The sequence below is a fragment of the Chiloscyllium plagiosum genome, unplaced genomic scaffold (genome assembly GCF_037043375.1).
Source record: "Chiloscyllium plagiosum isolate Xiang-an unplaced genomic scaffold, Cpla_swu_hap1 HiC_scaffold_39, whole genome shotgun sequence".
Taxonomy (NCBI): domain Eukaryota; kingdom Metazoa; phylum Chordata; class Chondrichthyes; order Orectolobiformes; family Hemiscylliidae; genus Chiloscyllium; species Chiloscyllium plagiosum.
The window spans coordinates 95,354,090-95,378,025 of NW_028270177.1; the positions used below are offsets into that span (position 1 = coordinate 95,354,090).

At 43.8% G+C, this 23,936-nt stretch overlaps 1 protein-coding gene across 1 annotated transcript; it reads left to right on the top strand.

Annotated features, from left to right (window-relative positions):
• Positions 1-20,216: 20,216 nt before the first annotated feature.
• On the top strand, positions 20,217-21,960 carry LOC148138825 (uncharacterized). The gene is made up of 2 exons (XM_087981376.1): positions 20,217-20,314; positions 21,321-21,960. The coding sequence occupies exons 1-2, from the start codon at positions 20,217-20,219 to the stop codon at positions 21,958-21,960; spliced, it is 738 nt and encodes a 245-aa protein (XP_087837502.1).
• Positions 21,961-23,936: the final 1,976 nt, after the last annotated feature.

Below are 23,936 nucleotides of genomic sequence, written 5' to 3' on the forward strand. Positions count from 1 at the left end.
TGAATGGAAAAAATGAGAAAAACCTCAATTGGCAATTGTGATTTATTGCTCTCGATGTCAGGGAAGGCACTGCTTGAGTTCTGATGGGATGCTCCCAGGCTTCTCATTGGCATCTATGTCATTCAGGACCTAGGAACATTCCACCTGCTTCCTGTCTTCAGTTTACTGGAACAGAATATCCCATATTGTACAGCTACGTCTGTGTCAGAAATACTGCTGTTGATAAACTTTGGTTCTTGTTCTTTTTGTCTCCCCCAGGCTCCGTACTGCTGCCTTCTCAGTGTTTTGTGCTGAGGATCTTACCCTCACTGTCAGAACAAACCAGTCACTGATGGAGTTGTCTATCTCATTAAACATCTTAACCAACAATTCTGTCCCCTCATTGCTCCAACGTGTACAAACTGCAGCATCTGCAATGGATCAAGTGAGTGTTTATGAGCTGCTTTAGTATTAGATATACAACATCGATTAGTTTCAATACGTTTCTATATTTATTATTGAATGCTAACACCAGTCTTCCCGATATTTACATCATATTTCCATCTGTTTAGTTTGTGTTTAATCTTCAGCGTGTTTCATATTGTGGGGAAATTAGTTCACTCCAAATGGTGAAAGAAGAGAGTCTTGAACTCACTCCGATCCAGACTGAGGGGTCCGTGTCAATCTTGGAAGTTATAAGCATCACTGCGGTCATCACATGAACATTTTTGGTTGATTCTGCACCCCACCTGCACATCTTTCAACCGGCTGTGCTCAAGGTTGAAATTCTATTGACCATTTCCCAGTCTCCACTCGAGCTAAGGGAGGGCCATCTCTCATTGTGCGGTCAGAGGGTCACGACACACAGGGGCCCGGCCTCACGGTGTGGTTTCTTCAGGATATCTCTGCCTCAATGCTTCCAGCTGGGGACATGCACCGGCAGGAGAAAGTGAGGACTGCAGACGCTGGAGATCAGAGCTGAAAAATGTGTTGCTGGAAAAGCGCAGCAGGTCAGGCAGCATCCAAGGAGCAGGAGAATCGACGTTTCCGGCATACGCCTTCCTGAGGAAGGGCTTGTCCCTGAAACGTCGATTCTGCTTCTTCTTGGATGTTGCCTGACCTGCTGCGCTTTTCCAGCAACACATTTTACACCTGATTGGGCCCTGGGGATTTAATCATGTATATTAAACTCTATTTGCCATTTGTCTGCTCCCTTCCCCAGCTGATCAAGGGCCTGTTGTATTTTCTATAATCTTCCTCACTGTATCCGATACCACCCTATTTCAGTGTCATCAGCAAAACTGATTACTCATGCCTTATACAGTCTCATCCAAATCACTGATATAGATAACAATTAGCAATGGGACCAGCAACCACGCCTGAGGGACTCCAATAGTCACAGGCCTGCAATCAGACGAGTATCCTTTGACTATTACCCTCTGCTTCCTACTGTCAAGCCAATTGTGTATCCAATTTTCCAGCTTGCCTGGGATTCCATGAGGTCCAACCTTCCAGAACACCCTACCATGCGCAACCTTATCCAAGGCCGTAAGGCTCTATTTCTGTTTCCCAGTAATTGTTTGTCCTTTGTGGGGATCATTTCAAAACTACTTCATCCCTTTGAATTCCATTTTATTCCCAATTTCCTGGAGGATCTCTTACTGTGGCATGACTCATTTACTCAGCGTCATGATGCAATGCTGGATCTGAAACAGGTACATCCCCAGTCAGTGACCAATGTTGTTGTTCCAACAAACACTGACAAAAACGTTCCACAAACTCCATCCAGACGACGTCTGCGGCCCTGCCCTTCTCAACTTTGCTAGTCACTTCATCAAAGAGCTCCAACAAATTTGTGAGGCATGATCTCGCATCCAAAAAGCCATGCTGACTGTTCCTAATCAAACCCTATCTTTTCAAATGCATGTACATCTTATCCCTCACAATCCTTTCAAGTAATTCACCCACCATAGACGTTAGGCTTATTCGTCTATAGTTCTGAGGGCCTTTGATTCCTGTAATTAGTAATTTTCTTTTTACATTCCACCCAGAAATTAGAGAAAACATTGATGTAATATCTGTGCCATTCCCCTGTTCTCCCATACCCCCAGGTTTGGGAGGGAGGCTGTTTATTGGGGGAGGTCTCTGGGTCTATAAACCCCACCCCTCCCCACTGGCTATCTACAGGAGCGCGCTCCACGTCACCGCGGCTCGGGGGGAATCCCGCGCGCACACATTCGAACTCCACGCCGTTAGCCACCAACCGCAGCAAAATGCGTGTGCGCCCGTCAGAACTACAATTCCCAATAGGCTCCGCGGCCCGATCCTCCACGACACCAAGCACACCAGACCTTACTGCGCAGGCGCAGTCTACCAGAAGAGCATGGGTAATGTAGTCCACCCAGAGTGTGCTGCGGGAACTGAGTTGCTGAGGCAGGTCGTGTGGAGAGAGAAACAGTTAATGTCTGGCGTCTGATCTAACTCTTATTCAGAACTGGAAGGAAATGCTGGAAAATGCTGGGGTTTTTGGTGTAGACCTGAGGGGAACAGACCAGAGGGCCCAGAGCTAAAGAATATGCCTTTTTGTTGTGTATTTGAGGCTGTTCCTTCCCGTGTTTATCCCTGATCATTTGCAGTCAGACAAGTCACTGTTTCCCTGTTTATCTCAGGCAATGCTCCCTCTCAGATTCAACTCATGGCAATCTGCTTCTGGTTCCCAGTAATTGTTTGTCCTTTGTGGGGATCACTTTAAAACTTCGTCATCCCTCTGAATTCCATCTTATTCCCAATTTCCTGGAGGATCTCTTACTGTGACATGACTCATTTCCTCAGCTTCATGATGCAATGCTGGATCTGAAACATGTACATCCCCAGTCAGTGAACAACGTTATTGTACCAACAAACACTGACAAAAACATTCTACAAACCCCACTTCGGGATCACTCTTGCCAATGTGACTGACCCAGACTACATGAATTTTGAAGTGCCCCAAAATCGCTTCCTTGTCTTTTAACAAACCCAATAAGTTTCTGTTTAATGCAGTGCTATTAGGCAGGCGCTAAACTGTTCTTCCCTTTGCAATTCCTGGCGCATCGCACTTCCAAATTGCTTTTCTACTGGCTTTATTTCATAACCTGAAGATAAATAATATGTCTGTCTTGCTTTTGTTATTTCTAAATAAAATAATCCTCCTAGCTGTATTCCCATTCTACCTATCTGTTTGCAAAATGAATACTCCAGAATATTTATGTCCCACCTTTTGTTCACGTTAATCAAGTCTCCCTGGTGATCAGATCAGTCATTCACTCATGTCCAGCTGTCTTATTGCAGATACTTTGCACATTCAAGTAGAGAAAGTATAATTTTTACTCTTATCAAAAGTTTAACTTGTACTTCCCGTTCCTTTCTGCTTAGCTTCAGCCACATGATCATGTTATTCCCATATTTGAATCTTTCTCTTTGTCTTCGGAAATATCCACTGACCTGACACCCTGCTCCTGTATCACCTCTATCCATAATCGTATTCATATGATTGGCCAGGACACTGATCCCAGCACTGTTCTCGTGGAATCATTCACAATGGGATATCTCGCTTTTCCTGAATCCTGATCCCAGACCTCCCTATGAATCAAAACCACTTCTGACAGTGTTGTTGATTCCGAAATCTTCCTTCAAGCTTTTGGGATCACTCAGCAATTCTGCATGTGGTATCCATCACTGTGTGGGTGCAGCTGCTGCGTGCTGGAGATGAGAGTCAAAATTATGGTGGTGCGGGAAAAGTACAGGAGGTCAGGCAGCATCCGAGGAGCAGAAAAACCGACATTTCGGGCATGTGCTCCTGCTCCTCGGATGCTGCCTGACCTGCTGTGCTTTTCCACCACCACTCTAATCTGAGCTACTGCCTCAGTCTGCCAATTTCTGTTGCAGCTGCTGTGAGATCCTGGGCCCGCATAATTTTCCACTCTTGAGAGAAGAGCAGAAAGATGAAGCAGCACAGGCCAGGAATGGAGATTGGGATTTTCCGGATCTGCATGAAACTCAGTACCATTTTATTATCAGTGTAATCCTCACAACCTCAGTTTAACTTCTGAATCTGTCTATTTCTGCGTCTCCTGTAGCTGCTCGGAATTTCTGACTTAGCAGAATTTCCAACTCTTGTCTCACCCAACACCACATTAAAGGCAATCAACCTGCCAGAAAGATGAAGGAGAGTAAGATCTGCAGCCTTCAATAAATTCTACAGGTAACTTCACTTGTGTTGGATAAAGTGGAGATGAATTAGAGGGCTCAAAGCTGTAGGCCCACAAATGTGACACTGCTCGAGGGCTGAAGTTGGAGCACAAAGGCTCCACTGTCATCCTGTCAAGAGAGGCCTGCTTTCACCACTGCTTTACTGAGATGCACTAAGACAGCACATGCCACAATTGATGACTGGGATGTTCACAGGCTGTTTTAATGAAGCTACGTTCAACCGGTGAAAGCAGGCCTCTTAGGAGAGGCTGATAATAAAGTTTGCTATCTTTTTATTCTATTCTGTTCTCTGTCTTCAACCCGGTATTTATGTCATGTCTTATAATCCTGTGTGTTTCATCTTTCAAACTTCGAGAACAGCCCCAATCTCTGTCACCTCCTCCAAACCCGACTACTCTCCCTATCTCTGTACCTTGCACCAATCTCTAAAACGTGCCCTATGTCAGCAATCTCATCTTCCAGTCAATGCAATAGTAACTATCTTCCCCATCTCCTCCAGTCTCTGCAACCTCCGACAACCCTCCTCATCTGAGCACCCTCCTCCAGTCTCTGAAACACGCCTTCCTCCCATCCTACAGCAACTCACTACTTCTGTAATCTCCTACCATTAATACAAACCTCCCGAATGGCTGAAAGTTCTTAAAACACAAACATCCTTCCCTCCATGTGTAACTTGTTCCAGTCTGTACTACATTCACTATTCATGTGACCTCCTGAAACGACTTTGACCCTCACCATGCCTGTCACCTCATTCAGTCTCTACAATGTTCTCTATCTAACAACCTCCTCCCGTTGCTATAGTGTTCCCTATTTCTAGTTCCTCCATCATGACTAGCCTTCCTCACGCTGTAATCTCCTGCAGCCTCAAAAACTATCCATGTTCCTGGAACGTTCTCTTAATTGCTGTAATCACCTCCAGTCCCTACAGCTCTATTTGTCACCTCCTTCAGTCCTCCATTGTCTACAGCCCTCCATGTCATGAACCTCATCCAGTCTTGACAACCATCCCTATCTCTGTAATCGCCTGCAACCTTCCTATTGTTGTAACCTTCTTCCTTCCTTCCAATAAACACTAATTTATAAACCTCTTTCTACGCTACATACTATGTCTGCTTCCTCCTCCTGTTCCTGCAACCTTTGTGAACTCTGTCACCTTATCCAGTCTGTACCGTTGTATCTAATTGCCATACTGCATAGAAACAGGTCCTTCAACCCATGATGTATCTGCAGACAATCAGCAGCAAACTACACTTACCTCATTTCCTGCACTTGGTGCATAAGCTGCTTAATTCTGGCATTTTAATTACGCATCCAGATGCTTCTTTAATGCTGTAAGCGTGTCTGCCTTCACCACCCTCTCAGGCAACACGTTCCATCTATCTACTATCCTCTGAGTGAAAAAAGTACTTCTCAAAAACTCCTCCAACCTACCTGCTCCTCACCTTAATCTTATGCCTTCTTGTGTATGACAGTATCCAATGGGGAAGAGATTCTCATGATCTACTCTGTCTGTAGGTCTCATAGGTTTGGAAACATCAATCAGATCCCTCTCTCAGCCTCCTCTACGCCAGCAAAAGAATCTCAGCCTGTCAGTCACCCCTCATAACTGAAACCTTTCATCAAAGGTCACATCCCAATGAATCTCTTTTTCACTCTCTCCAATACAATCATGATTTTCTGACAGTGAGGCAAACAGATCTGGGCACAGTACTCCCGATGTTGTCTCACCAATTTTTGAAGAAAACTTCCTTACTCATTCATTCCTGACATAGTGCTCATGCTCGAAACGTCGACTCTCCTGCTCCTCGGATGCTTTCTGACCTGATGTGCTTTTCCAGCACCACACGATCGGCACTTGATAATGAAGACAAGCCTCCCAGACGCCAGCTTTGTCAAACTGTCTTCCTGCACTGACCCGCTTCATGGATCTATAGACCTGGACGCCACAACCCCTTAGTACTCCACAGGAATTGAGCATTCATTGTGTATGTCCTTAATTTCCATTTGCCAATGCCCTGCCCAATTTACCAACTGACCAGTATCAGACTGGGACTAACCTCCTCACTATCAACAGCATCACCGATTTTTGTGTCTTCTGCAAATTTGCTAATTCCACCTTCTGCATTCACACAGAGTCAGAGAGTAATATAGCGTGGAAACAGGCCCTTCAGTCTAAAATAGGCCATGCTGACTATGACGCGCTCAAAGCTTATTCTAAGTGCCCACAATTCTTCCGTATCCCTCTCAACTCTTCCCATTCCATGCACGTATAAAAATATATTTTCCAAAAATATTACTGTGGTACCCGCCTCAACCATTGCCTCTGGCAGCCCAGTCCATATACGCATCGCTGTCTGTGTGACAAAGTTACCCCTCAGGTTCATCGAAAACCTTTCCCCTCCCACCTTAAACCAATGCCCTCTAGCTTTAAGTTCCCCATCCCTTGGAAAACAACTATATGCATTCATCCTATCTGTACCCCTCATGATTTTATACACCTCAGTAAGGTCACCCCTCATTCTCTGAATTTTCAAGGGATAAAGTCCTATACTTACCAATTCCTCCCTATACCTCAGGCCTACCTGTCCTGACACCATCCTCAAAACTTCTTTGCATTCTTACCAGTCTTCCAAGTCATTCATATAAACAGCAAGTAGCAAGCATCCCATCTCTGAACAATGTGGCACAATGCTGGTCAGAGACTGCGTTACTAAGACAACGCTGCACCAACATCCTTTGTCTCATATTTGTGAGCCAAGTTCGAATCCAGTTTGCCAACTTGTTTTGGATCCCTGTGCCCTTAATATTTTGTACCAACTTTCCATGTGGGACCTTGTCAAATGCCTGACTTAAGTTCATGTCAACCACATCAACTGCACTACCCTAATCAATATGTTGCGATATGTTTTCAAAAACTGAATTAAATTAATCTTCCTCCAGTCCTGTCATCCATCTTTTTCACTTTGCCTCCTTCCAACTACACTCCCTGCCTCAGTAAATTGTATAATTCCTAAAATACTTCTCGTCGATATGAACCTCTGTTCTTGCAATGCTCCATATGACTGTAAACTCTTACCATCCTGAGAAACCTTTATGACTCGAACATATGTCATTCATTACATATTTCCCCGTTCACTGTTAACTGCACCAGCCTCTAAAACTGTCCCTGTCTCTCTCAACCGCATCTAGCTTGTACAAACCTCCCTTTGGCTGCCACCTTCCCCTCAGTCCCTACAAAGCTGTTATCTGAATAATGGTGTCATGCCTCGACAACCCTCTTGATCACTGTAAACTTCCCATCACGACAGCACTGATTATCTCTTGTAACCTCTTCCCAACTCTACAAACTTTGCTGTGTCTGTAACCTCCTCTAGTCCATTCACACATCCTACCCCTGGAAGCTTTTGCAGTCTCTCAAATGTTCTGTTTCAGAATACCTTTATCGAGTCAATACAATCATTCCTATCTCTGTAAACACCTCTGCCAATACCAACTTCCCTATCCGTGTATTCACCTTCAGTTCCTACAAACTTCCCAGTTACCAGTGGTGTGCCACAAGAATCTGTTTTGGGACCACTGCTGTTTGCCAATTTTATAAATGACTTGGACGCAGGCAAAGGTGGATGGGTTAGTAAGTTTGCAGATGAGACTAAAGTCAGTGGAGTGGTGGACAGTGTGGAAGAATGTTGCAGGGGGACTTGGATAAACTGCCGAAGTGGGCTTAGGAGTTGGAAAATACAGTTCAATGCAGATAATTCCGAGGTAGTTCAATGCCGGGGTGGTGAGGGAAGAGAGCTTAAGGGGGCGGGGTGGGGGGGCGAGAGAGAGAGAGAGAGAGAGAGATCGCGAGCATGAGAGAAACAGCGAAAGAGAGCAAGACAGTGTGTGTGAGACTGAGAGAGGAACAGTAATAGAGGGAGAGAGAAATGAAAGAAAGAGAAAGACTCAGAGAAAGATAGAAAGAAAGAGAGAATCAATGAGTGAGTGAGAGAGAAAGTGTGACAGAGAAAGACAGAGTGAGAACGAATGGCAAAAGCATAGACCTGGAGAGAGACAGTGGGAGAGGGAGGGAAAGTGGGAGAGGGTGGGACATTGAAAGACAAAGGTGGGGGGGTTGAGAGAGTGAAAGAGATACAGATAGTGAGATATGGATTGAAAGATGTAGTCAGAGACAATGAGCGTGAAAGAGAGAAAGAAAGAGAGATACATAGAGATTGATAGAGAGTCAGTGAAACAGAAAGAGAGAGAAACACTGAGCGAGACAGAGTCAGAGCAGGTTAAAAAAAGCAGAAGGAGTGAGAGACTGGCAGAGTCAGTTAGAGAGAGAGAGAAATACAGTATGAGAGAGACACTATTAGAGAGACAGAGATCTAGGAGAGAAAGACAGTGGGAGACAACAAGATAGAGAAAGAGACACAGTGTGAGCGAGAGAGTGAAAGTGAGAGAGAAAAGTCACAGAGAGAAAGGCAGACAGAGAGACAGACAGACACAGTGATGATTACAGAGACAGACAGGCAGTGAGTGATATAAAGAGTGAAAGAACAAGAGAGAGTGAGAGCGAGATAGTGAGAGTGGTAGAGCAACACAGAAATAGAGACAAGGGGTGAGGGATTTTGTATCAAATGGAGACAGGCAGAGAGCTAGAGACAGAAAAGTTTCACCAATCTGAACCACCTCTTCTCTGAATTAATTACCGACTCTGCCCTTGAGCCCTCAATTGATGTCACTGTCCCTGTTGGCCCAATCCTTCTTTTGATTTCGCCAGACATTTATATATTGCAAAACAATGACCTTGGCCAGGCGAACCACAAACATCCAGCTAGCTCTTGTGTCAACAGGTTTGAACGCCAAGTGCAAAAGATAATTTACATTGCAGTTGTATATTCCTTTCCTTCTGACCCATTTGATGTCTAAATCCTGGTAACTGGTTCCAGACCGCGCTAAAGCAATACATTTGTTCATTGTTCAAACATTCAATGGAAATAAGATGCCTCTGTATAAGTACTTGTCAGAAGGCAAGTACTTCATCTGAAGAAATACTTTTATGTTGATCTCTCCACTGGAGCATAACCTTCCCTCATCAGATCAGCGATACTGTGCACTTTACTCAAAGGCACAGCCCAGCTGACATCTGGCAAGTGGACAATTGACAGTGAAGCATTGCCTCCCCCCGCCCCTGATAATGCGACAGTCTGTATATGCTGGAGACTGGTTAGCCTCCATTTAAATCGCAAATTTTCAAGATTTCATTATTTGTAACAAATTTGAATTCCAATAGTGAGCAAAGGTCTGAAAGAGATGCAGTCGTGGAATACAGGGGAAGGTAAAGAGTGTTGTCAATAAAAGGAAGAGGTGTACAAAGCTGATGGCGGGTTGTGGGGAGCGTTTTGTGGTGGAGTGGTAATGTGCTAAATGTATAAAATATATATAAAGCTGACGTTAAACCCCGGGCCTGGGGACTCGGAACATTTTCTAATTCCATAAAGCAGGGACTAACAAAATAATGCATTGAGAGAGAAAGTAACATGGAATTAAACTAGTGAGAGATATAAACATGTGTTTGAAACCACTTTCTGCCTTTTGCGTTCGATCCCTGTTGATGCAAGAGGTGGCTGGATGTTTGTTGTTCGTCTGGCCGAGATGGTTGTTTTGCAATATATAAGTGTGTGGCCAAATCAAAAGAAGGAGTGAGCCAACAGGGACAGTGCCATCAATTGTGGACTCAAGGGCAGTGTCGGTAATTAGTTCAGAGAAGAGGTGGTAAAACTTTTCTCTCTCTGCGCCTGTCTCCATTTGATACAATGGCCCTCAACCCTTTTCGCTCTTTCTTTGTGTTGCTTTGCCATTCTCACTATCTTGCTGTCTCACACTCTGACTCTGTGTTGTTCTGTCACTTTTTATATCACTCACTGTCTGTCTGTCTCTTTCATCATCATTCTGTCTGTCTGTATGTCTCTCTCTGCCTTGTTCTCTGTGTTTCTCTCTCCCTTTCACACTCTCTCTGTGTCTCTTTCTCTATCTTGCTCTCTCTCACTGTTTTTCTCTCCTAGCTTTCTGTCTTTCTCTCAACTACTGCTTCTCTCACACTGCCTTTTTCTCTCTCTCACTGACTCTGCCAGTCTCTCTTTCTCACTTTATCATCCCTGCTTCCTGCATTTTTACCCACTCTGACTCTGTCTCACTCAGTATCCCTCTCTCACTGTCTCTCTATCACACTTTCTATGTATCTCCCTTTATTTCTCTTTTACTGGCTCTTTCTCTTTGACTATCTCTTTCTACCTATCGCTCACTATCTGTATCTGTTTCCCTCTCTCTTCTGCACCTTTCGCTTTCACTGTCCCTCCCTCTCCCACTGTATCTCTCTCGGTCTCTGCCTTTGCCATTCTCTCTCTCTCTGTCTGAGTATTTCTCTTTCTTTCATTTCTTTTTACCATCTATTGCTATTCCTCTATCCCTCTCTCACCGTTTTTCTCTCTTTCTCTCTCACACACACACATTCTGGCTCGCTCTATCACTGTCTTGCTCTCTTTCACTGTTTCTCTCGCGCGCTTGCCGTCTCTCTATCTCTGACTCTCCCCCCACCCTGCCCCCTCGCTCTCTCTCCCCTCACCGCCCCGGCATTGAACTATCCCGGAATTATCTGCATTGAACTGCATTTCCAACTCCTAAGCCCACTTCGGCATCATATCCAAGTCCCCCTGCAACTGCAACATTCTTCCACACTGTCCACCACTCCACTGACTTCAGTGTCATCTGCAAACTTACTAACCCATCCACCGATGCCTGCGTCCAAGTCATTTATAAAAGTGACAAACAGCAATGGTCCCAAAACAGATTTTTGTGGCACACCACCAGTAAATGGGAAGTTGTTAGGAACAGAAGGTGAATGCACGGATAGGGAAGTTTGTGAAGGGAAGAGATGTTTACAGCGATGGAAATGAATGTATCGACTTGAGAATGTTGTTCTGAAACAGAATATTTGAGATACTGAAGAAGCTTCCAGAGATAGGATGTATGTATGGACTAGAGGAGGTTACAGACAGAGCAAAGTTTGTAGAGTTGGGAAGAGGTTACAGAGTTAATCAGTGCTGTAGTGATGGGAAGAGTTTACAGCGATCAAGAGGGTTGTCGACATATGAAAACATTATTCAGATCGAGAATTCTGTAGGGACTATGGGGAAGGTTGCAGCCAAAGGGACGTTTGTACATCCGAGATGGGCTTGCAGAGGCAGGGACAGGGTTAGAGGCTGGAGTAGGCAACAGTGAATGGGGAATGCTGTAATGAATGAAAAATGTTCAAGTCACAAAGGTTCCTCGGGGTTGGGAGTGTTGACAGTCGTATGGAGCATTGCAGGAAGATAAGATTATATCGAAGAGAAGTATTTTCGGAATTATACAATTTACTGAAGCAGGGAGGGGAGTAGGAATGAGGCAAATTAATAAAAGAGGGATTACAGGACTGGAGGAAGATTAACTTATTTGAGTTTTTCAAAACATGTCTCAATATATTGATTAGGGTCGCGCAGTGGATGTGGTTTACATGGACATAAGAAAGACATTTGACAAGGTCCCACGTGGAAAGCTGGTACAAAACGAAAGGGCCCAGGGATCCAAAACAAGTTGGCTATCTGGATTAAAACTTGGCTTACAAATACGGGGCAAAGGGTGTTGATGCAGCGTTGTCTTAGTAACGCAAAACCTCCGACCAGCAGTGTACCACATTGTTCAGCGCTGGGATGCTTGACGTTTGTTATTTGTACTAATGACTTGGAAGACTGGTAAGAGTGCAAAGAAGATCTGAGGATGTTGCCAAGACAATTAGCCCTCAGTGAAAGGGAGAGTTTGGCCAGTATAGGACGTTATTCCTTGGAATGTCAGAGAATGAGGGGTGACCTGATGGAGGTCTATAAAATCATGAAGGGCATTGATAGGATGAATGCATATGAGTTGTTTTCCCAGGGATGGCGAACTTAAAACCATAGGGCATTGGTTTAGGGTGAGAGCTGAAAGAGAGAAGAAGGACCTGTGGGGTAACGTTTTCATGCAGAGAGTGGTGCGTATATGGACGAGGCTGCCAGAGGACGTGGTTGAGGTGGGTACAATAGCAATATTTTTGTAAAAAGCATTTTTAAGGAACGTAGATGGGAAGGGTTGAGGGGGATATGGAGAAATTTGGGCACTTCAAATGAGCTTTGTGGGCGTCATAGTCAGCATGGCCCAGTTTGGACTGAAGAGCCAAGAGACTGTATTACTCTCTGCACACACGAGGAAGGTCGTAGGATTTTGCAGAGATTGGAGGCAATTGGAGACTACTGCAATGACTGGAGGATGAGATTGCTAAGATCGGGCATGTTTTAGATACTGGAGCACGTCGCAGAGATAGGGAGAGCAGTCACGGCTGGAGGAGATTACAGAGATTGGGACTGTTATAAAAGTTTGAAAGATGAAACAGGATCATAAGACGTGACATAAATACTGTGTTGAAGACAGAAAACAGAATACAATGAAAAGATATCAGACATTTTTATCAGCCTCTCCTAAGAGGCCTGCTTTCACCTCTTAAATTGAGCTTCATTAAAACATCATGTGAAAATCCCAGTCATCAGCTGTGGCCTGTGCTATCATCGTGAATCTCAGTAAAACAGTGGTGAAAGCAGGCCTCTCTTGGCAGGATGACAATGGAACCTTTGTGCTCCCACATAAACCCTCTGGCTATTTCACATTTGTGGGCCTCCAACTTTGAACCCTCTAATTCATCTCCGCTTTGTACAACACAAGTGAAATTACCTGCAGGATTTATTGAAGGCTGTAGGTCTCACTCTCCATCCATCTGGCTGGTTGATTGTTTTCCATGTGGTGTTGGACGAGACAGGAGTTGGGAATTCTGTTAAGTCAGGAATTCCAAGCAACTACCGGAGACACAGAAATAGACAGATTCATAAATTAAACTGATGTTGAGAGGATTAAAAATATGGAATGGTACTGAGTCTCACGAAGATCTAGAAAATGGCAGTCTCCAATCCTGGCCTGTGCAACATCATCTTTCTGCTCTTTACTTGAGAGCAGAGAATTCTGTGGGCCCAGGATCTCAGAGCAGCTGCAACAGAAAGTGGCAGACAAAGGCAGCAGCAGTGATATATTCCACATGTAGGGATACAGGTCGATCCCAAAAGCATGCCAGAAGATTTCAGAATCAAACAACACTGTCAGAAAAAGCGTTTTTTATTCATGGGGGACTGGCATCAGTATTCAGGAAAAGCGATATATCCCATTGTGATGGATTCCACGAGAACAGTGCTGGGCCCAGTGTCCTGGTAAATCATATGAATATGATTATGGATAGCAGTTTAAACTGACAGAGGTGAGGCAGGAGCAGGGGTCAGGTAGGTGGATATTTCCAAAAACAGAGAAAGATTGAAACATTGGAATAACATGATCATGTGGCTGATGATAAGCAGAAAGGAACAGGAAGGGACAAGTTTAACGTTTAATAAAAATGTAAATTATACTTTCTCTACTTGAATGTGCAAAGCATCTGCAATAAGACAGATTGACATGTGTGGATGACTTGGATCTGATCACCAGGGAGACTAGGTTAACATGAATAAAAGGTGGGAAATAAATATTCTACAGTATTCTGGATTCCTGATCATGTACTGAGGATATATCTACCTTTATTAATGTTAAGATCTGCAGCACCACCTCCTCTGTAATATGGATTGCTTTCAAGGCATCACTATTTAGTTCCCCAAGTTCCCCAGCTTCCAAATCATGTTGAGTTTCTGGTGAAATGGTTATTGGGGATATTGAGAGTGAGGGTGTTACTGACGGTAAAACCATTGGATATCAAGGGACAATGGTTAAATTGCTTCATAATGGAGATAATTTTGCCTGATATTTATTTGGTGTAAATCTTAAAAATGACTTTTAAATCTAAGCCAGGATATTGTCCAGATCTTTTTGCAAACGAACATGGGCAACTTCACGATTTGAGGAATCCGGAATGATGCTGGGCATTGTGATATCGTCGTTGGACATCCCAGCTTCTGAGGGAGGTTCATTCATGAAGCAGCTGAAGCTGGCTGGGTCTAGGACAACCTGAGGAACTCCGCAGAGATATCAGTCTTCTTGCTCATGATATGGTTTGAAGTTTCATGGACATGGATTTCAGACCCTCAAAAGTCGGAGCGACATAGATTTAACCTTAAAAACTAGTCAAAAATGTTCAACTATTATTCAAATGTATATGGTATTTGTGCATAGAATGATGTCCGCAAAATGTGTTTTGTTTTTGCTTGGTTTTTTGAACCCACCATGTGAAATGTTAACGACCCCCTGATGCAGAAGCTCTCACACACCAACTTGTAATTTCTTTCTCCGTGTGTATGTAATTGTTCATCCAGGGACATCCATTGTACTTTCTCTGGCCCTGTGTAACCTTACACTGTTAAATGTTAAAGTCAAATCTCTCGGGTACCTTTTCTCGCCAGAAGCATCTTATTTACAGAGCAGAATCATATCCTGCTTTGACTTCAAAACTTAATTTTATGCGTACATGTGGAATATAAATTTGCAGGGCCATAGGAATGCAAATTTATTGGAAATGGGCTTTCAATGTCGAAACTGCAGAGGACCGTCATAAATTAGATTGGTGGAATGCTTCCCAATTAGCCCAATGACATATGCATTTCAATGAGTACTTATTCTTAGAGACTAACCCACGGAAACATTGCTTCAAGACCAAAATTTCCAATTTGACCAGATCGTTGCTTCCACATTTCTGTTGATTTATGTATTTCTTCGAAATTGGAATCCTAGTTTTCAATTCATACTATTCTGTGAAAGCTCTCTCGTGTTTATAATTGTATTACAATGGCATACAATGACTGTGTCTGCATTAATCAGTTGTTAGTGAAATAATCATGCAGTAAAATCAATGAGACACAAAATGATGTTCACCCTTTCCTAGTATTTGCCCCAGTTTTAACCATGTCTGATTCTACAATACAGGGCTGACCATGCCGGACGCACTGACGGAAAAGGCACCACAAGAATCTTTTACTTGAAGTGAGATGCAACGTGCTCAGCTCATGATGAGCTGTGGGGATAATCTTGTTGGATAACTGCACCGACACCGAAAAGGTAGGAATTAGAAGCAGGAATACATTATTTCGTGCTGTCTTCCTCCTCCGCCCCCCCCCCCAAAATGAATGAGATCTTCACTGAAACACCACAACATTATTTTCTGGCACTATACTGTAATATCTTTACTGGTTTGCATTTTCCACACTTTTATTCCTCCACACTTAGGTTGTATTAATCATGTATTGGTTTTTTATGCTCACCTTGAAACTTGCATTCTCACTTTACATCATCAGCTAACTCGTAAATCGTACATTTGGTCACAAAATTCGAACCATGCATGCTGATTGGGGATGGTTGGTGTGAAAAGGCTGGTCCTTTTGGAAACATTCTGGTCACAGCAAGCTAACCCGAGAATGGCCTACGTATTCCTATTATTTGTTTGCTGGCCATTAAACTATGCTGAATGCTAACCAGATTTTTACCCATAGTTACATGCTCTCTGTCATAATGGATACTAGACCCTCACTATTTACATTGTCTGCATTCTGCCAGTTAATTCTTCCAAAGAAGGAGCACTATCGAGCTTGTGAAACAATGTTTGTCTTGATAAATTAGTGTTGACTCCATCCAATCAGACCATTTTATTTTTAAGCGTCCAATTACATCATCGTTTTCAATTCATTCTGATATTTCACTGGGGTTGATGCCATACCAACATCATAGAATCGGCAGGAATGATTCCAATGCTTCCAGAATTGGGAAAGATAACCAGCAACATATGTAAGATTATGCACCATCACGCCAACCAATAATCTGCCGATTCACAGATGCTGATCTTCTGAATTCCATGATTATATTATTTTCTCCAGTACTACAAGGCATTTGATATGGTTCCCCACGGTAGGCTCATTCATAAAGTCAGGAGCTATGGGATACAGGGAGATTTGGCTCTCTGGATTCAGAATTGTTTGGCTGACAGAAGGTTGGGAGAGTTTTTTGTGGATGGAAGATATGCTTCCTGGAGATCAGTGGTGAGTGGGCTCCCCCAGGGCTCTGTTCTTGGCCTCTGCTCTTTGTAGTTTTTATAAATGACCTGGATGAGGAGGTTGAGAGGTGGGTTAGTACATTTGCCAATGGCACAAAGGTTGGAGGTTCCGTTGATAGTATCGAGAGCTGTTGCAGGCTGCAGCACGACATTGACGGGATGCAGAGCTGGGCTAAGAAATGGCAGATGGAGTTCAACCTGGATGAATGCGAAGTGATGCATTTTGGAAGGTAGAACTTTATGCTGAATATAGGATTAAAGACAGGATTCTTGGCAGTGTGGAGGAACAGAGGGATCTTGGTGTTCAAGTGGGTAAATCCCTCAAAGTTTCCACCTAAGTGGATAGGGTTGTTAAGAAAACATATGGTGTTTTGGTTTTCATTAATGGGAATCGACTTTAAAAGCCGCGAAGTTTTGCTGCAGTTCTACAAAACCCTGGTGAGACCACACTTGGAATATTGTTTCCAGTTCTGGTCACACTATTATAGGAAAGATGCGGAGGCTTTGGCGAGGGTACAAAGAAGGATTACCAGGATGGCACCTGGACTGGAGGGCTTGTCTTCCGAAGAGAGATTGACTAAGCTCGGATTTTTCTCTCTGGAGTGGACGAGGCAGAGAGGTGAGCTAATTGAGATATACAAGATAAGGAGAGGCATGGATAGAGTCGATAGTCAGATACTATTCCCGAGGCAGGATGGACTGGTACGAGTGGTCATACTTTTAAGGTGTTAGGAGGAAAGTATAATGGAGATGTCAGAGGTAGGTTCTTTATGCAGAGAGTTGTGAATGCATGGAATGCGTTGCCAGCGGTGGTGGTGAAAGCAGAGTTATTAGGGACATTTAGGTGACTGCTGGATATGCACATGGACAGCAGTGAATTGAAGGGTGTGTAGGTTAGGTTATTTTGTTTTAGATTAGGATTAATACTCAGCACAACATCGTGGGCTGAAGAGCCTGTTCTGTGCTGTACTTTTCTATGTTCTATGTTCTACTTCTGTTCATGAATGACCATTTGACGAAGGTATTGTGTCTGTTGTATTGTTGAGAAACTTAGTGAAATTTTGTCTCTGTGAAAAAGACCAAAGAATCATCTTTATTTCTTTGTTATTTACTTTGTCCCAATTGCAGCTTTTCTTCTGCTGCCAATCGAGGGCACATATTTGACTTTCCTGATCACATATTGCTTTACGTGCAGTAAGCTGTTGCAAACACATTTGTATCTCTCACTAGTTTAATTTCATGGTGTTTTCTCTCACAATGCATTATTTTGTTAGTCCCTCCCTTTACTGAATTAGAAACTGTTCTGAGTCTCCAGGCACGGGGTTTATATATATTTTATACATTTAGTACTTTACCACTGCACCAGAAAACGCTCCCCACCACCCACTATCGCCTTTGTACACCTCTTCCTTTAATTAACAACATTTTTTACCTTCCCCTGAATTCCATGATTAGATCTTTTTAGGCTTTTGCTGATGTTTGCAACTCAAATTTGTTACAAACGATGAAATCATTAAAATCTTTGATTAAAATGGAAGCTAACCAGACTACAGAGTATACAGACTGTCGCATTATCAGGAGCAGTGGGGAGGCATTGCTTCACTGTCAGGTTGTCTACTTGCCAGATGTCAGCTGGCTTGTGCCTTTGAGTAAAGTGTATACACTATCGCTGATCTTATGAGGGAAGGTTATGCTTCCAGTGGAGAGATCAGCATAAAACTATTTCTGCAGATGAAGTACTTGCCTTCTGACACAGACATGATTATTTCCATTGAATGTTTGGACGATGAATAAACGTATTTCTTTCTGGGGAGTTTGGAACCAGGGACCAGGTTATAGAAATCGAGTGTTTCAGAAGGAAAGGAATATACAACTGCAATCGAAACTATCTCCTGCATTTTGCGTTCAATCCCTGTTGACGCAAGAGGTGGCTGGATGTTTGTTGTACGTCTGGCCGAGATGGTTATTTTGCAATATGTAAGTGTCTGGCCAAATCAAAAGAAGGAGTGGGCCAACAGGGACAGTGACATCAATTGCGGACTCAAGGGCAGAGTCGGTAATTAGTTCAGAGAAGCAGTGGTTCAGGTTGGTGAATCCTTTCTGTCTCTCTCTCTGCCTGTCTCCATTTGATACAATCTCCCTCACCCCTTCTCTCTCTTCTCTGTGTTGCTCGGTCATTCTCACTATCTCGCTCTCTCACACGCTGACTCTCTCTCTTGTTCTTTCACTTTTTTCATCACTCAGTCTGTTTATCTGTCTCTGTAATTATCACTCTGTCTCTCCATCTGCCTTGTTCTCTGTGTTTTTCTCTCTCATTTTCTCTCTCTCTCTGTCTCTCTCTCTTGCTGTCACTCACTATCTTCCTTTCCTAGCTTTGTCTCTAATGCTGTCTCTCTCTCTCTCTGACACTATCTTTCACTCTCTCAATAACTCTCAGACATTCCCCCTGCCTCTGCCAGTCTCTCTCACACACACACACTTTTTCTCTCTCTCCTTCTGTTTTTTTTAACTTCTCTGACTGTCTCTATCCATGTCTCTCTCTCTCACTGTCTCCCTCTCTGCTGATCTCTCTCTCTCCGTGTATTTCTCATTCTTTCTCTCCTTTACTGTCTCTTTCTGTCTGGCTACATCTATCAACCTCTCACTATCTGTATCTCTTTCCCTTTCTCTCCCCCACCTTTCTCTCTTTCACTGACGCTCCCTGCACCCCACTGTATCTCTCTCGATGACTGTCTTTCTCCAGGTCCCGGTCTCTGCCATTCTCTATCTCTGTGTCTTTCTCTGTCTGACTTTCTCCCTCACTCACTCACTCACTCATTCATTCATACTCTCTGTCTCTCTATCTCTTTTTTTACTACTCTCTTCCCCAAAGCTATTGCTCTCTTTCTCTCAATATCTCTCTCTGGCTCACTCACACTGTCTGTTCTTCTCTCCTGCTGTCTCTCTCTCCCTCTGTCTCTCTCTCTCGCCCTCTCTCTCTCTCACTGTCTCTCTTTCTCTCTGGTTGTCTCTCTATCTCTCTCTCCCATTGGATGTCCCACCCTCCCTCTCTTACTGTCCCTTCCTCCCTTTCTAGCTGTTCGTCCCTCTCTCTCGCTTTCAGTCTCTTTTTCTCTCTTGCTGTCCTGCACTTGCTCTGTCTCCCGCTGTCTCTCTTTCTATATGTCCTTTTCACTGTTTCTCTATCTCTACCTCCCTCCCTCGCGCTATCTTACACTGTCTCCCCTGTCTTGCTGTCTTCCCCTCTCTCTTGCTCTCTCCGTCTCTCTCACTGTCTCCCCCTCTCCCTACTCCCGTCTCTCTCTGTCACGCACTCTCTCTCACTGTCCCCTTCTCTCTCACTTGCTGTCCCACGCTGTCTCTCGCTCAGTGTCCCGCGCTGTCCCCCTCTCTCACTGTCCCGCGCTCCCTCTCGTTCACTGTCCAGCGCTGTCCCTCTCTCTCTCTGTCCCGCGCTGTCCCTCTCTCTCTCTTTCCCGCGCTCCCTCTCGTTCAATGTCCTGCGCACCCTCTCGCTCACTGTCCAGCGCTGTACCTCCATATCTGCTCCACCCACCCCTCTTCCATGTGTAATAGTGTACGGGTTAGCTATACCCTAAAACTCCGAGAATAAACTCCAATCTTCACCTGCAAATCGTACCCATGGAAGATAACCAGAACTTCTGCTTAGTTTTTGTGCAAGCACCACCGAGGACGATAGACACACATTTTCTGTTTGCCGACATGTGTCTCCCTGCATATCTTTCACGCACTTGCCAATGTAGTATGAATTGAACAAGTTGTTTTTTTCATCCTTTTCAGATTTTTTTCTGTTGTTTTCCTACAGTACGGTTAAAGGTTGCTGACAAATCTCAAAATGCGGACACTCTGCCTGTTCCTGTTGGTGCTGCTCACAGTCCCCATGTCAGATGCGGCTGTACTGGATAACCGTGTCTTGAGTGACATTGTCAATCAGTAAGTGTCAGTGAAACAGATCTTGCATGGCCATCTCTGTAAGCTGGAGGCTGTGCTCAATCTGAGGTCAAATCAGAGCCTGGTTGCCTGGAGCAGGCTGGTAATAAATGGCAAGGACACGGCAAGTATAGGGAGTGCTCTGTATCTGTGGGAAATAAGCCTGAACCTATTAACCAGGACTCTCATTACTCCCAGAGGAAGGGACTTCCAAGGAAACTATTTCCAGATTTCCCGGGGTCATATCTCGAACAGTGATTTCGATAGCACCCGCTGACCCCGAAGTAAAGGAGAGAGTGAAATCCATCGGAGTGAGCTTTGAAGAGAAAGTCCAAATCCCTCACACAGGCAACATTTTAATGTTTACGGAATCATCTCACTCACCTCTCAGTTTCCCTTTGTCTCCCTCTGCCGCCTTTGCTATTATTCCCATTTCCTGTCAGTGTGCAAGTCTTTTGTTCTGTTTATCTCTGTATGCCCCAAACATTTTTCTGGTTAACAATTCTTCCAGGATTCTCCCTCCCTCCAGCTCCCACTGATTGCACCTGTAGCTCTCATTCTCTCTCTCTCTTTTTCTCTCCCCATCTCTATTTATTTCTAACCATCCCGTGTATCATGCGGCATCAAGTCGTGCATCAGTCAAAGTAACTTATAATGAAGTTACAGCGAGTTATCAAGAAGGTTTGTGAGAGTCTCTGATTCATTGCAGGAGGATTTGTACAAAAAAAAGTAACATTGTTCTGATCTGTGTCAATTACTCTGATTCTCTCTTTAAACATCTCACTGATCCCAGAATTTACTACAACACTGGGACAGGGATACAAAGCAATTCAACATTGACCTTCCCATGCAAGAACTTGAAATGTGAATTGCAGGTTGTCACGTTTTCTTTAATATGATGGGCATTGTTCCATGTAACTCATCTCAAACTGTGCCGACTGACACTGCAAAGAGAATGTATTACCCAAACTCTGTACCTTGACTCACACCCTGACGTTACCTCTTTCAGGTTCCGGATAACAGCTGGGCACCAGGCGACCGATTATGGGAGAGAACACTTCTCCTTCCTGGTGGCATTACCTGCTTCCCAGTGCAGAAAGACCAACAGACGTGTAGACTTTAACCCTGGCAGACCAATACATCCTTTCATTACCTACGATGTGAACATTTTCCTGAACTCCCGAGGTGGAAATTACCTCGCTGTGTTCCCGAACAGCGGCAGTCGTTGCCCAGAAAGTAAATTGCTGAACCCCGCCCAGATCAAGGGCAACCGCACCGCGGCTCAGCTTTTCCAAACTCTGCTGAATAACACAATCCAGCACAATAACCAGCCAGTGGGCTTTATCATTCTCTACACCACCTACAGCCCATGTCTAGATCACTGTTTCAGTAACACGGGGTATTGTGAGATCATCCTTGCCTTGCAAAGTTCCCCATTTCGGGACATATGGACTAAACCAGACATTCACAAGTATTTTGTTTTCAATAAAATATTTGCACATGATGCAGATCAGAGCCGACACCAGGAAATCCGGGAAAAGCTGGCTGCAGTGGAGAATACTGAGTTTAATATCAGAAGGTGTGATGTAGAATACCCATTCAGGTGTAGAAAATGTTCCGTACCGGAATACTGCATCGAGCAGACTTAAAATTGGCGAGTCCTCTACTGATGCAGGCAGGGCATTCCATATCCTTACTACTCTCTGATTATAGAATCTATCTCTGATATCTGGCCGATATGTATCACCCCTCAGTTTAAACTATACCCCCTTATGCGAGCAATTACCATCTGAGGAAAACGGTTCTCACTGTCTGCCCTATCTATTCCTCTGATCATCTTGTGTGCCTCTGTCAAGTCACCTTTTAACCTTCTTCTCTCTAAGGAAAACAGCATTAAGTCCATCAGCCATCTTCATAAGACCTTCCCTCCGTACCAGGCACAATCCTGATAAATATCCTCTGCACCATTTGCAAAGCTTCCACATCCTTCTAATAATGCAGTGAGCAGAACTGTGCGCAGTAGTCCAAGTGTGGCCACACCAGAGTTCTTTTACAGCTGCAACATGACCTCATGGCTCCAAAACTCAAATACCTCTATTAATAAAAGCTAACACACCTTTTCCATGTTAACAACCCTTCAACGTGGGTTGAAAGTTTCAGGGCTCTAACATGGACACTGAGGTCTCTCTGCTAATCCACACTACCAAGAATCTTACCATTAGCTCAGTACTCTGTATTTCTGTTACTCCTTCTAAAGTGGATCACCTCTCAGTTTTCCGCATTAACCTCCACTTGTCACCTGTCAGCCCAGCTCTGCAGCTTATCTATTTCTCACTGTAACCTACAGCATCATTTTTCACTATCCGCACCTCCACCAACGTTAATGGCATCCGCAAATGTACTAACCCAGGCTTCTGTACCCTCATCCACATCATTTATAAAACTGATAAACAGCAGGGGCATCAAAACAGATCCTTGCAGTACACCTCTAGTAACTGAACTCCAGGATGTAACAATTCCCATCAACCACCACCCTCTGTCTTCTTCCAGCCAATGAATGATCCAAACCGCTAGATCACCCTCAATCCCATGCCTCCGTATTTTCTGTGATAGCCTACCGTGGGGAAACTTGTCAAACGCTTTTCTGAAACTGATATGTTTGACAACAATATTTGAAAGGGTTCAGAAAAGATTTCCAACGATGCTGCCAGGGTAGGACGGTTTGAGGTATGGGGAGAGGTTGAATAGACTGTATTCACTGTGATCTAACCTTGCTACACAGTCTGTGGCTTAGCAGTAGAGGAACCTTGTTGAACACTGTTGTGGAGAAAATATAGAGAACCACCAGGTGACGCAGAGAGTTCTTCAAGGAGTAGGCCTTTTATTTGCAAACAAAAAACCGTGACACCGAGAAAGCTGATTCTCGAAAGTCCACTGACCTCAGGCTCCGTGGATTTTTATATTTTTTTAATCATGTTTCTGCTAGCTTATCAGTATGTCCAACTGCATTAATCAAGTACCTCACTCAAGGTACACAATAAACCAGTGGTGTTAGTTCCCATTATCACCTAAGTTGTACATTCTAGTTAATGTTATTCTCATGTCACCGTTAGATATTTATTGTTAACTCTGCTGCAGTGATCTTCAATTGCAGACTTACCTGTCATGATTGATATTTAGCTATTCCATTTGTGACAATATTCTCCTGTCTCAAGCTCACTCTAGTAACTATTAATTAGCTATTTTAATGTCATGTCCCAAATATTTATAGTCCCAATCCTGTCATAATAACACTTAACAGGAACATGCTTTATTATTTGTGTTATCTCATCTTGCCATAGTGACCTTTCAGCCTGAACCTTACTCTGCTAATTGGTGTAAGAATGTTCCACGATGGTTATCCCATCCTGCCCCTGTCTTCCACAAAATACAGATGCCAGTGGTCTTCATGCTTTAACCCTTCCCATGCTATCATGTTCTTTATTTTCCATATTCCTCCTTTTGAGACCTACTGGTCTCACCCATGGAAAGAAGACAATAAGCTTAGCGTCTCTTGTGCCCAATACCAGATATATAGATCCCAACATGGACAAAATAATTTTCGGAGTCTGAAACCTAAAGGGTT